The sequence below is a fragment of the Artibeus jamaicensis genome, unplaced genomic scaffold (genome assembly GCF_021234435.1).
Source record: "Artibeus jamaicensis isolate MK-2021 breed Jamaican fruit bat unplaced genomic scaffold, CSHL_Jam_final contig_548, whole genome shotgun sequence".
NCBI classification, from domain to species: Eukaryota; Metazoa; Chordata; class Mammalia; order Chiroptera; family Phyllostomidae; genus Artibeus; species Artibeus jamaicensis.
In genome coordinates, this window is record NW_026521883.1 from 7,025,701 (window position 1) to 7,039,008 (window position 13,308).

Genomic DNA, 13,308 nt, shown 5'->3' on the forward strand with positions numbered 1-13,308 from the left:
CCCAGTCAGGTTACCCCCTCGCGCCAGCGCCGGTGGTACAGCCCAAGGCGGAAGCAGCTCCCAGACTGGACCGGCTCAAGGGTGCAGCTATGGCTGCGGGCATTCCCTGTACGCTTATTACCAGCTGCTCCTCCACCTTCACCGGAGACCGGCTGGTGCAACGTGAGTAGCGAGGCTTCTGGGCAGATCTTGAGGTTCTAAGTCTCGGCGGGCGACAGCCTCAGCACCGCGGCCTCGCTCCGGGCCTTTTTCCCCACCGCGGTCTTGGGCTCTTCCACCACTCTGCGTTGGCTTCAGGCCCCTCAGACTGGGTGGATGTGCCCAGTCCCTGCACGTGTCTGCTCTTTCCAGCGTTGCCTTTCTGCAGGCCCTGCCTGCTGTGACGTTTCTTCTAGCTTTTCCGGCAAAGTGGAACCAGTCCCTGCCCCGCCCAGCGCACGGGTCGTGGTGGGGATCCTTTCAGATGAAACCGAAGGCACTCAGGAAATTGTACCGAGTTACACGAGTACCTAGGGCAGGAATTGGGATCTTGTTGCTGTCCCTTCCCCTAAGGTAGATAGTTTGTTTCCCCTTGGTTGCCCCTTAATGTATGTAAGACCTGCTAGCCTTGTCCCCTCCACTCTAATTATTCGCTGCCTTTCCTTCCCCTGGATGCTCTCCACCTGCGTTAATTTTGGGGTATTCCTGGGGCTGTTCTTTGCCTCTGGACCTTCATAGTGGTTGGCAAACGAAGTAACTCTTAAAAGGAACCGTAGGCGAGAACCATATAGTGGAAGGGGTATAGGGCTGGGCCTTAGGATCCACTCTTCCACTGAAGGACTCTAGGAAGTTGACCCTAACTCAAGACTCCTGTCCTCCGTGCTGGCCTCGAGTCAGAGCAGTGTCCTCAGCTGTAAGATAGGGAGCACAATTAACCTCTGCCCTCCAGTTTTTTATCTGCAAAATGGTGATAATTTTCGCGTGATTGCTGTGCTTAATCCAGAGGCCGACACAGTTGTCAAAGCTCATTCTCTCCAACCTTCAGTTTCCTGATTCTTAAAACAGGGCATATGAACCTGTCTCACAGGATTATTTGAAGAACAGGTGATGAGGGTAATAGAGCACTTTGTAAACTGCAAAGCATCATACAACTGTGACCTTTTTCCTGAACCTGTCAAATGACAGAATTAGGCAGGATGTCCCTCAAGCACAAATCTTCTATAACTTAGTTGTCATTTTTACGATCACTTAAAAAGTTCCTCAGAAGGTAAAAGTTTATAGCACTTACTAAATGGTAACTAACTGCTCTAATTATTCCATTTCCTTACCGCTAAGGAGTGCTCCTTCCCATTTATTTCCTATCTTTTAAAAAATAGTTTCATAGAAATGGTGCATACTCCTTAGATAAGGTTTAGCATATGGAGAAGAACGTCATCCATGGTTTCAGCACCCAAACACAAATACTGCTAACATTTCTATGCATTTCCTTCCAGATGTTTTCCCAATGCAAAGATTTTTTTAAATTGTAATTACATTTTATATATAACTTTAACCTGATATTTTATATCTAATTTTAAAATATATTTTATACTTTATATATACAATTTAAAAACATTTTATATGTTTAAATATATGAAACATAAATCTAAGAAATTATGGATTTATAATATATTTGATGTATGTGATTTACATAATAAATAGGTATATTTATACCGAATATATTTTGTATATTCTATATATAATTATTCTGAATTTTTAAATTTAATATATTATAAATTAGTTTCTATAATATATTACATATAGTGAACATACCAACATTTGCTTCAGATTTCTTGGTGTATTTACCTATTCAAAAGAATTATAACTGACCCTTGAACAACATGGCTTTGAACTGTGGGACCCACTTATATGTGGATTTTTTTTCAATAAAGACTGTAAATGCATTTTCTCCTCATGATTTTCTTAATAATGTTTTCTTTATTGTAAGAATACAACATATAATAACATAAAACATGCAAAATATGTGTTGATTGACTGTTATCAGTAAGACTTCTGGTCAACAGGCTATCAGTAGTGAAGATTTGGGGGACTCAAAAGTTATATAGGTATTTTTGTTGGTGTGAGGGTGGGGTCACCACCCCTAACTTTCCCACCCCCACCTCATTGTTTAAGGGTCACCTGAATTTGCATTTGGATTTTCATTACTGATACATAAAGTCCTTTAAAAATCAATCTCAGAAATATTTGTTAAGTATTCTCATGGCTACAGTTCTCATCATTTGTTTTAAGGATCAGAATTGGGAGGCATGGTCACTTCCTTGAGGGATCCGATACCAATAGTTGGTGAATAGTAACTGTATTAGGTTGGCCAAAAAGTCCATTATGTTTTTTCTGTACTATGGCTCTGGTAGGGCTTAGTTGTCTTTAACTTCATTAGAAACAATTTTGTTAGGTTGTATTGTGACAGCTGTCATATCAGTGTGAATTTTTAAAAAATATGCAAATCGGTGAATTTTTGTGCAGCTATTTTAATATTGAAAATGGAAGAAGATATACATTTTTAGCATATTATGCTTTATTACTTCAAGAAAGGTAAAAATGCAACTGAAATGCAAAAAAAGATTTGTGCAGTGTTTGGAGAAGGTGCTGTGATTAATCAAGCATGTCAAACGTGGTTTGCAAAGTTTCTTGGTACGATTGACATTTTGGCCAAATATACTTTGTTGTGGGGCTGTCTTATGCATTGGAAGATGTTTAGCAGCACCCCTGGCCTCACCCACTAGAAGCCAATAGCAGGAGATAGCAGGCATACTCAAAATATCCAAATCAATAAAGTTATTGGTGAGAGTAGAAAATGTGTCTTTTATTTTATGAAAAAAATAAACAGACTTTTTGGCCAACTGAATAGTAAGAAGTGCTGGAACGTAAGTTCACATGCTGGGTTTGTGAATTCATGCACAGAATGTGTGAATGAAATTTGTTATCAATTAGAACTATCTGTTAGCAATTCCTTAGCAATCAGAACTATTTAAATCAAAGGTGGTGGCATTGGTGAAAGACATGATAGAGAATCGCCAATGATATATATGATAGTAGTTTAATTTCAAAAATGTATACAAAACTCATAGGACTCAACATCAGGAAGACAATCCAATTAAAAAATGGGCAAAGGATCTGAATAGGCACTTCTCCAAGGAAGACATATAGAGGGCCCATAGACATATGAAAGGATGCTCAACATCACTAGCCATCAGAGAGATGTAAATTAAAACCACAATGAGATGTCACCTCACACTTGTCAGAATGGCTATGCTTAGTAAATCAACAAACAACCAGTGCTGGTGAGGGTGTAGAGAAAAGGGATCCAACCCTAGTGCACTGTGGGTTAGAATGCAGATTGGTGCAGCCATAGTGGAAAATGGTATGGAATGTCCTTAAAAAATTAAAAATGGCACTGTCTTTTGACCCAGTAATTCCACTGCTGAGAATATACCCTAAGAATCCCAAAACACTAATTAAAAAGAAGCTATGCAACCCTATATTCATAGCAGCACAATTTACAATAACCAAGTGCTGGAAGCAACCTAAGTGTCCATCAGTAGATGAGTGGATCAAAAAACTGTGGTACATTTACATAATGGAATACTATGCAGCAGAAAGAAAGGAGGAGCTCCTACCTTTTGTGACTGCATGGGTGGAACTGGACAGTATTATGCTAAGCGAAATAAGCTATTCAGTGAAAGACAAGTACCATATGATCTCACTTATAACAGGAATCTAATGAACTAAATAAACTAATGAACAAGGCAGAACCAGAGACATAGAAACATGGAACAGAGTGGCAGTGGCCAGAATGGGAGGGAGGGGGATAATGGTGGAAAGAGGGGAAGGGACTAGTCAAAGAACATGTATGAATGACTGATGGACATGGACAGCAGAGTGGGGATTGACTGGGAGTGGGGGCTGGGAGGAGAAGGGCAAAGGAGGGAAAATTGGGACAAATGTAACAGAATAACAAATTTAAAAAAAGAAATGATAGAGAATATTAACCCTAAAAGAAGATTTTTAAATAATTACACAGGCAAAGCCAGCCGTCATTTATGACATTGCTTCTTTGGGAAAGCTTCATTCTTGTGCAAGATGCAGTTTGTGTCTAGGTCCGTCAGACTCCTGTACTTAAAGAAAGGATCATAAAGTAACTTACTAAGTAGGACATTCTTATTTCGAAGATAAGAGGCTATTGTACAGCTTAGCCAGCATTGTTTAGCAAGAGAATAGGGATAAGAGCTTGAGTCTTCTAGTTTGTATTTTTCTGTAGCTTCTTAAGATATTCTGAGTGTAAACTTTTGGTTTATTCTGGGAATAAATAATAATTTTCACTTAAGCAAAGTTGTTTATTTTGTTGTTGTTTTTGTTGTAGGACTCTGTCTTTGATTGGATTGTATATTTGCAACCCTTAATTTTCTTCAAAGGAAGAAAGATTGGGCCAGGAAGATTACCACAAGGACCTAGAATTGTAACCACAGTGGTTCAGTAGGAGATCAAATTAAAGCATTTCAGCTGGTAATGGGGGTGGGTGAGCTTTGATTTGTTTTTAGCCGTGACACAATGTATTTTACAATTTTTTGATTAACATTAAAAGAAGGCTTATGATTTTTATCTTTATTAAAGGAATAATGTTAAGTCATCAACCTAAAGAGAAAGAAAAGATTAAATACGAGTTTATATTCTCTCCAGACCCAATGGGACTTAGATAATATATCTTAGAATAGGTATGTTGTCTTCCAGCAGGCATGTGCAAGTGCATGTCTCTGTATGGGTGTGAAAGTAAAACTCAAAGACGTGATTTCCTAAGGTTTTCATCTCATAACAGTTGGGAAGACAAGATTCAGTTCCAGATCTTTCATGTATGGGAAATATAATCACCTTCTTGGCAACCAGAACTGCATTTATTTAGGGTGGAGGTAGGAATATGAGGAATTACTGTAGAAGATTTTACTACAGAAATATTTATTGCTCATAATAAGTTTATACTTTTTCTTTTATGGTAGTTGGGGCCTTAGTAAATGAATTAATAATAAATGAAAATGCCTCTATTGGTGCCTAATTTGTTTCCCTCCTTGTGGAGAAGGGAATTTGACTTTCTGTTTGAAGTTTTAGCCAAATCCCTTAGACATTATTAATAAGTGAAATGATTATAAGCCGTTTGTAATAAATAAACAAACAGGAGGGAATGCCATCTAATAAATGGCATTCCAGTCAGTAGTGGTGGAGAATAGGAGAAACACCGGTGGAAAAGTACTGTGCATCAGCCCACGTTGCACCCAAACCATTTATGTATCATCTGGAAGATTCTGGGTGCATGTAGACTCAGACGTTTATTTAAGGGCTAACTGCTTCTTTTTGTATAGAAGAGGTAAAAACGTCTAGAAAGTATGCAGTGGTCATTCGATTTAAACAACTTCCTGCCTTTCGCCTGTATAATTCCTCAACACATAGTGACACTCAATAAATAATGAAATCTGATATAAAACCAATTTTTTAAAAGGTTAAAGTATGAAAATTGTTTTAAATATGCCTGGCAAGAATAATCTGGACACGACATTATGTTTATTTTGGAGTCAGTGTTCACAGATACCACAAACACATCTCTAATAATTACTTATCCAGGAAGGAAGATTGACGTAGGTTAAGACAGAGAGGATAGTTGTGAAACTCTTAAAGAGCCTCTATGATGTTTTAGGTTCAGTGACAAATAACCTATTTAAAGATTAATTTTCCAGGCAGACTTGAAGGCTGGTTCTACTCAGAGGTGGGGAAAAGTAATATTGTGCCTGAATCAAAATCAGGTGCTCAGAGCAGGAAAATGTGTGGTCATTTGGTAAGCAACAGCACTGTTATGCTGACATTAAAGAATCGCCATTCTGTCTGGATTCTGCTGGGGTTGTCAGGACGTTTGTTGGCAGGGAATGTGTGAATTGAGCACTGAGTGCTACCATCCTCCTAGCTTTCTGACTTAACTTTTTATTTCCGCAGATATTTACTGAGTCTCTTTACATGTGCCATTATTGTTCTAAATATCTCAAATGTGTGCTTCAGTTACCTATTTTGTCAGTAAAACAAGAGGATTATCTTCCATCTTCCATGGTTATTTTTAGCACCTTTATTGAGATATAATTTTTTAAGATTTCATTTATATAATTTTAGAAAGAGGGGAAGGGACAGAGAAAGGGAAAGAAACATAAATCGGTTGACTCTTGGATACACCCCAGTTGGGGATGAAACCAGCAGCCCCAGTTGGGGATGAAAGCAGCAGCCAGGCATGTGCTCTGACTCAAACCAGTGGCCTTTAGCTTGGTCAAACAACACCCAGCCAACTGATCCACACTAGTCAGGGGTATTGGGATTTAATTTAAATATCATAAAATCCAGCCTTTTTGTTTTTGGTTTGTTTGTTTGTTTTGTTTATTGATTTTAGAGGAAGGAAGGGAGAAACTTTGATTCGTTGCCTCGCCCATTCATGTGTCCACTGGCAGCTTGTTGTGCGGTGGGTGCCCTGCAGGGGGCGAACCTGCAGCCTTGGTGTATCGGACTGTGCTCTGTCCGACTGATCCACTCAGCCTGTGCCCGCCTGTCTTTAGTGTAGAACATTTCTGTCATCCTAGAAGGAAATCTTGTGCCTATTTGTCATCAGTAGCCATTCCCACCCCTGTAACCACTAATGTGTTTTCCGTCTTCACAGATTTGTCTTTTCTGAATATTTTAGCCCCACAGCAAAGAATTACTTGGCCAAAATGTCAATATACCAATAAACAAACTTCACAAACCACTTTTGACACATTCAGTCAGTCATAGCACCTTCCTTCTTACACTGCACAGATCTTTTTTTTGCATTTCAGTTGCATTTTTACCTTTCTTGAAATAATAAAGCATAATACACCAAAAATGTTGTGTATCTTCCATTTTCAATATAAAAATGGCTGCACAAAAATTTACCAATTCTGATATTTTTCTTTAAAAAATTCATGTTGTTGCAACAGCTATCACAATACAATCTAACAAAATTTTTTGGAATGAAGTTCAAAACAGTTAAGCCCTACTACAGCCGTTGTATGGAAAAAACTAAATGAACTTGTTGGCCAACCCAATATTTGTCAGTTCATTTGTTGATAGACATTTGGGTGGTTTCCACTTTTTGGCTATTATGAACAATGCTGTTATGGGCATTCTGAGAACCTATTGAACTATTTTAAGAAACTTCCAAACTTTTCCAGAGTGGCTGTAGTATTTTACATTCCCATCAGCATTGTATAAGGGTTTAGAGTTCTCCACATTTTTGACAACGTTTGTTATTGTCTGTTTTTTGGTTTTAGCCATTCTAGTGGGTGCGAGGTGGTATGTCATTGTGGTTTTGGTCTGCATTTCCGTAATAACTACTGACTTTGAGAATCTTTTCATGTACCTATAGTTCATTCATATACCTTCTTTGGTGATATCTACTCAAATCTTTTGCCCATTTTTAAGTTCTTTTTGTCTTATTAATGAATTGTAAGAGTACGTCATATATAGTATTCTAGATACAGGTCTCTTATAAATAGAAGAGACCTGTATTGAAGGTCTCTAAAAATAGAGACCTATTTTTAAAAATATTAAAAATATTTTAATAATTAAAAATATTTTCTCCCAGTCTGTAGCTTGTCTTTGGTTTTCTTGATGGTTTCTTTGGAAATGAGGAAGTTTTTAATAAAGGACTTTAAATTTAAAGACTATAGAAGTCTAATTTATCAATGTTTTCTTTTTCCAAGTTGCTTTGACTGTACATGGCCCAATTATGATTTTAACCTTCTTTAAGGATCTTTAGGAAACTGGGATATTGGACCTGTTAGCTTTGTGATATTTTCCAATGGACCAAGCTTATTTCCAATATTTGAATACAGGGCAACAGAACGAATGTTCTTTGTGAAACATTTTCTACTTGGGAAATTTATCTCTGACATGTTCACTCTCCTTCACAGTAACGTATCATCTGCCATAGAGACTATTGTCCTCCTGAGCAGACATTGACATTTTTTGTGAGGTTTTATTACTTGATGCCGATTTGTTTATGAAAAATTACCATTCGAGTATATTTTTAATCTCATAATTGATTGGTTTAGGCTTATGTATTATTTCTTCCAGAACACTATCATCATAAATTATTGTTAAAGCATCTAAGATGAATTGCCAGATAAGTTTTGTGGTTAAGATCATTAAAGAAGACATTTGAGATATATTTTATCAGATACAAATGAAAGGCATTTATATCTGTGGTGGGAGCTTATGATGCCTGCCCGCAAAGGTTAGTTTCAGTTCTATAAGAAAGGATAACAGGAACTTCGCATTCCAGAACTTTTATTTTGTTTCTTAAATGCAGCTAAGTCAGTTCCACAAATTCCTTTGTTTAGGTCAGGGTTTCTCAGCCTTAGCACTGTTGACATTTGGGTAATTTCTGGGTAATCTCTGTTGTGTGGGCTCTGTTGCCTGTGCATTGTAGGACGTTCAGGAGTATTCTTGGCCTCGGCCCTCTAGACACCAGTAGCCTCTCCCCACTTGTGAAAACAAAAAATGTCTCCTAATATTGAAATATGTCCCCTCAGAAGCAGCATCACTCTGTAAAGAATGACTGCTTTAAATGCACATCTAGGACTAGATTTTGAATAAGTAAGTAATAGAATTTAAAGAAACCCTTCCCCTTCAAATATGGGTGAGAATTGTCCATCAGCAGTGCCACTGGGGTTGATAAAGTGGTCTTTGCATGCAGCCCATAAAAGCTGGAGACTGATGGTTCCCCCACATTCTCTCTCTCCTTGCCAGCTGTTTGTTTTTGTGTGCATGTCTGGTTCTGACTGCATCGTGAGGTCGCCTAAGGGCAAGCGGAGACCGTGTATCTCCCCACCTCTGCCTGGAGGCTGTGGTGGTGTCCATTGCCAGATGGCTATTGGGAGAAAGTAAACTTGAAAAGGAGGAGGACTGAGTTGGATTTCCTCTGCTTCAACTTTTAAAACTTTTTCACTGTGGTGTAGAAAGCCCCAAAGCACGTGGATATATGAATTGGGGTGTGACCAGAGAGAACAGAGAGCATGTGAGGGAAGGGTAATTAAGTGTTGTAAGCGAACCAGAATTGCTGTACTGTTGTAAAGCAGTGGCATGGTGCTTTAACTCCGTCCAGTTCCTCCCTCGGCAACTTCATACTGCTCCAGTGATTGCTCTGTCGTATGGACAGAAACAAATATTGCAGATACAGTTAATGTGAAGGTTAGGGGTGCTGAGGCCCCCCAGCAGTCAAAACTCTATGTGTAACTTTGGGCTGTCCCAAAACTTAACTACTGTACTTGCACTAGGAAACTGCAGGGTGATTACTCAGAGAACCACAGATATGAATTTCCCAGCATTTGTCTGTGTAAAGTCCCAGCATTAACATTGCACGTTTAACCTTTAAATGCCTCACAGCGGTATCACCTACTCCTAGTACTTGGAGAATAATCCTTGTGTCAATTAATACCTACCACCAACTGTTTGTCAGAGCAGCACCCACTTATGTGATATCTTCAAGAAACTATGACTGTGGAATCCTAACTGGTTGCAACATATGGGATGATTATGACTTTTAAAAGTCTCTTTGCCTATTGCCAGTTAATGAAAACTCTTGACTTCCCTATTTTTTTCCCACATCACATTTTGCTCAATTCTTTGCATTCATAATGGCTACTTTCTCCTTCAACTGACGTCAGATTCTGCTGCCTCCTGTAATTTTCCTAATTGCTTTCTCTTCTGTTTCGGTTTATGCCTTAACAATGGAAAAGAAAAATATGAGAAGGCCTATTTTGGGAAGGGAGGGGCCAGAGCAGCTCAGAGGAGGTGGTTAGTTCCTGATTGTAACGTTTCTTACCCACCCCCCCGTGTGTCCGTAACCTGCCCTCGTGTCAAAAGTGCTGTCACCCGTGCAGGGCACTGAGCTGGGGGCAGGAAGTGAACACTTACCGGGGGCCTACCCTGTGCCAATGCTTTCTTATGCATTGTTTCACTTACTCTTCCAGAAGCTTTTGAGAAGTGTTTTTGTCCCCATATGCTGGTGAGGAAATGAGACACCTACGAGGTTTAATGTGCCTTCCTCACAGAGGGCCCGCATTCCAATGCCGGTCTGTCTGACTCCAGGTATGTGCCACCTGTTTTATGACCTGGCCTTTCCTGGTCGGGTCAATACTGTCATGACAAGGGGGAGGGAGAGTAACACTGGGTAGCAGAAGAGCATGTGCCGTGAAAGACACTCGCATCTGGGGTTGAGGAGGTTGAGGTTATGAAACCCCAGAGGCTGTGAAAGCAGTTTTAGCTCTGTGAGAAAAAAATAAAATCAACTGTATTCTTAGAAGAGTGCAGACCGTCTTGACTTGAGGTGTCACCTCTCATTTCCCTTGGGGCATGAAAAGTAAGATCTAACCGCTGGGCAACTTCTTTTCACAAGGAATGCCATGGTTAGTTACGTGTACATTCTGTTGGTATTAAAAGGAGATAAGACAGGAACAAATATTAAGGACACGTGGACAAAAACTCGGGGCGGGGAATGGGAGGGAGGTGGGGAGGAATGGGTGGGTGGGCTGGGGTGGGAGTACAAGACAGAAAACTATACTTGAACAATAATTAAAATAAAATTGGGGAAAAAAGGAGATAAGAATAATCCAAAGCAGTATGAATGCACTTAGTTTGGAATGTGCTTATTTTGTCTGGGTGGTCCCCTGGGTGGGGACATATATACACAGGGCGGGGCAAAAGTAGATTTATAGCTGTGAGTATGTTCAACAGAGTTTATTCTTGTGTTAGTATTTATTAGTTATTGTATTTTCCCTCTGAACAACTGTGACCCTCCTTTTGCCCCACCCTGTATATCTGTGTGAGAGAAAGAGGGAAAATAGATATTGTGGTGACTTGGGAATTCACCTTTGAGCTTTGGTTGGCTTCCTAATTCATACTAGAGAGAGTATTTATTGCCTCTTACTGATTCTGAACCATAGAAAACCAGCTGCCTCCTTTCTTACCAAATGCACACTTTCTCCGAGGGAAGGAACATTGGAATAGATGGGGAGTAGTGCAAAGTAGGGCAAGAGCAAGAGGAGGGAGGAGCTGGATTCCTGCACTGAAATGCTTCCTTGGCACACAGCTCTCCTCGGCTCTCTTGACTCTTTCTTTTCACGTGGAACTCTAGGGGAAATAAGTTCACCAAGGAAGTGAGAAAGCAAATAGGAGTTGCTGCAGGACTGGTGGCTATGTAAAACAGTTTCTTGAACAGGGAAAAATTTATGCTTGCACATAAAACTGGTGGGAAAGGTTTATCCTTACTACTGGATCTGGGTTGGCATTTAACTGCTACCTGAAAACACTGTAATGAACTATTTTAAGCTGTGAAACCAAGTTCGTAGTAACAGACTAAGCAATTAATCACCTGGTGTTTGTGTGTCTCTTAAAAAATGATGTATTACAGCTCCACCAGGTGGCTGCCAACAGTGTGAATGAGACAGGCTGACATCTACCAGGAGGAGGGAGAAGCTGCTGCTGCTTTTATTTGTGTATCATTTGACTACATCAGTCTCGGTTTAGTGAAGGGCAGAGATGGGAGACCATTGAAGGTTTTTCTAGGAAGTCTGTCTGGCACTGTCCCCCACACCATACACATGAGATCACTATGACTCACTTTTGACATAAAAATACCCCACACTCATAGATGGTTTTCTGATGGGTAATGGTGTTGCAGGTGCTCTTATATTCTGGTGCTCTCGTTCTGACTGTTATTTTTGGTTTTCATAAAAGGGCAATAGGTTAATTTTGGCTTGTGGACCATTAGACATTTGAGTGTGATACAGCTCGGATGCTAACTCTCATGACATGTAATGCAGCGCTGTGGTGGGAAGGGAGGCTGGTGACCTGAATTCCACTTTAGGCCCTGCTCCTGTTAATGCAGGTGCCTTTTTGGCTCTCAGTTTTCTCATTTGTGAAATGAGTGAATTGTACTGGCTGGTCTCCAGACGCTCTTAGCCATGTATGCATACGTTTTAGTGATTTTTGTTTTAATTTGGAAAAGTATTAACTTGTTAAACATTTGGGATCAAATACAAAAGATGAGGGAGAAAAGCTATATTTAGTATAGGCATTTACATATTTTAAATTAAACTCTACATTATGATATTGATGATAAGAACTAGAATGAGGCAGTCGTTACTATTCTCTTTAGTTCTAATATGGCACAGATGTGATAATAAAGTCCATATGCAGCCTTGCTGAAAGTATCTGATTACACATAAAATGCTAAAAATAAGTAAATTGAGCGATCAAATTGTTTTAGGCAGCACAAATAATTTTTTAAAATCCAGCTACTAAAACATTGAAAGCTGAAATTCATTTTTCCAATTTATTAGTTCTATTCTCATCTAGGTTTAAAGAAAAGAGAAGGAAATGGCTTCTTTCTATGTGTTAAGTAAATATCTTTATCATTTGAAAATCAAAGACAGTATAAAGTTAAAATTTTAAGAACTCTGAGTAACACTCATTAGTTTCTTGTTTTGTATTCATTAATAAAATGAACCACCCCTAATGGATTCAGGTATTCTATATTGCAGTTAGTATGACATTTTAATTGACCTTACTTTATTTTAAATACTTTGTTTATTTATTTTTAGACAGGGGAATGAGAGGAGAAAAAGGAAAGAAACATCAATATGTGGTTGCACTTGTGTGCCCCCTACTGGGGACCTGGCCTGCAACCCAAAGGATGTGCCCTGACTGGGAATCAAACTGGCGACCCTTTGGTTCGCAGGCCGGCACTCAATCCACTGAGCCACAGCAGCCAGGACTGATTTTATTTTTTCATGTTAGTTGAAGACACTGTCTTGGAAAAAGCATAACCCTAGTTTTATTCCAATTTTTAACAATACAACCAGTGTAGGAAATACCAATAACTGATTGTGTGATGGTAGAAATACTAGTACCATGCTCCTTTCCCCATTAACAATAAGATAATTCATTATTTTACTCTTTCTGCTTCCTCCTTAAAAATGATTTTTCAATTAAAAAATTACCCGTGAATGAAGACTGGTCCATATGGTGGCTCCTCCTACTCTTCCAAAACAATTAGTTTATACATTTTTTGCTACTCTCCTTTGGTTAGTTTGCCTTCTTCCATATGTGCCTTCATTGACATATTGCTGTGTCACCTGCTTGGAGTTTGAAGTATTAGCTTTGAATGCAATATGGAATTTGGTCTTGAGGGTTCTTTTTCCTGTGAGACATTTATATGAAAAC

General features: G+C 39.1%; 2 protein-coding genes across 6 annotated transcripts in view; one reads left to right on the top strand and one right to left on the bottom strand.

Moving 5' to 3' along the window:
- The window catches only part of LOC119057034 (IQ domain-containing protein H-like), a 57,916-nt gene extending 57,542 nt beyond the window's left edge, over positions 1–374 (bottom strand). The window contains exon 1 of the mRNA XM_053670132.1: positions 122–374. The gene's annotated coding sequence lies outside the window, so the exon portion shown is untranslated. The remainder of the gene's footprint in view (positions 1–121) is intronic.
- The window catches only part of AAGAB (alpha and gamma adaptin binding protein), a 61,739-nt gene continuing 48,465 nt past the window's right edge, over positions 35–13,308 (top strand). For 3 of the 5 annotated variants that reach the window (XR_008392453.1, XM_037155788.2, XM_037155787.2), the window contains exon 1: positions 35–162. Coding sequence is in view for 4 of the 5 variants with exons in the window: in XM_037155788.2 (XP_037011683.1) it covers positions 90–162 (73 nt within the window). In the remaining variant the exon portion in view is untranslated. Of the gene's footprint in view, positions 163–10,063; positions 10,174–13,308 lie in introns of those variants that run through there. The other 2 variants (XM_037155789.2, XM_037155786.2) reach the window with 2 other exon arrangements.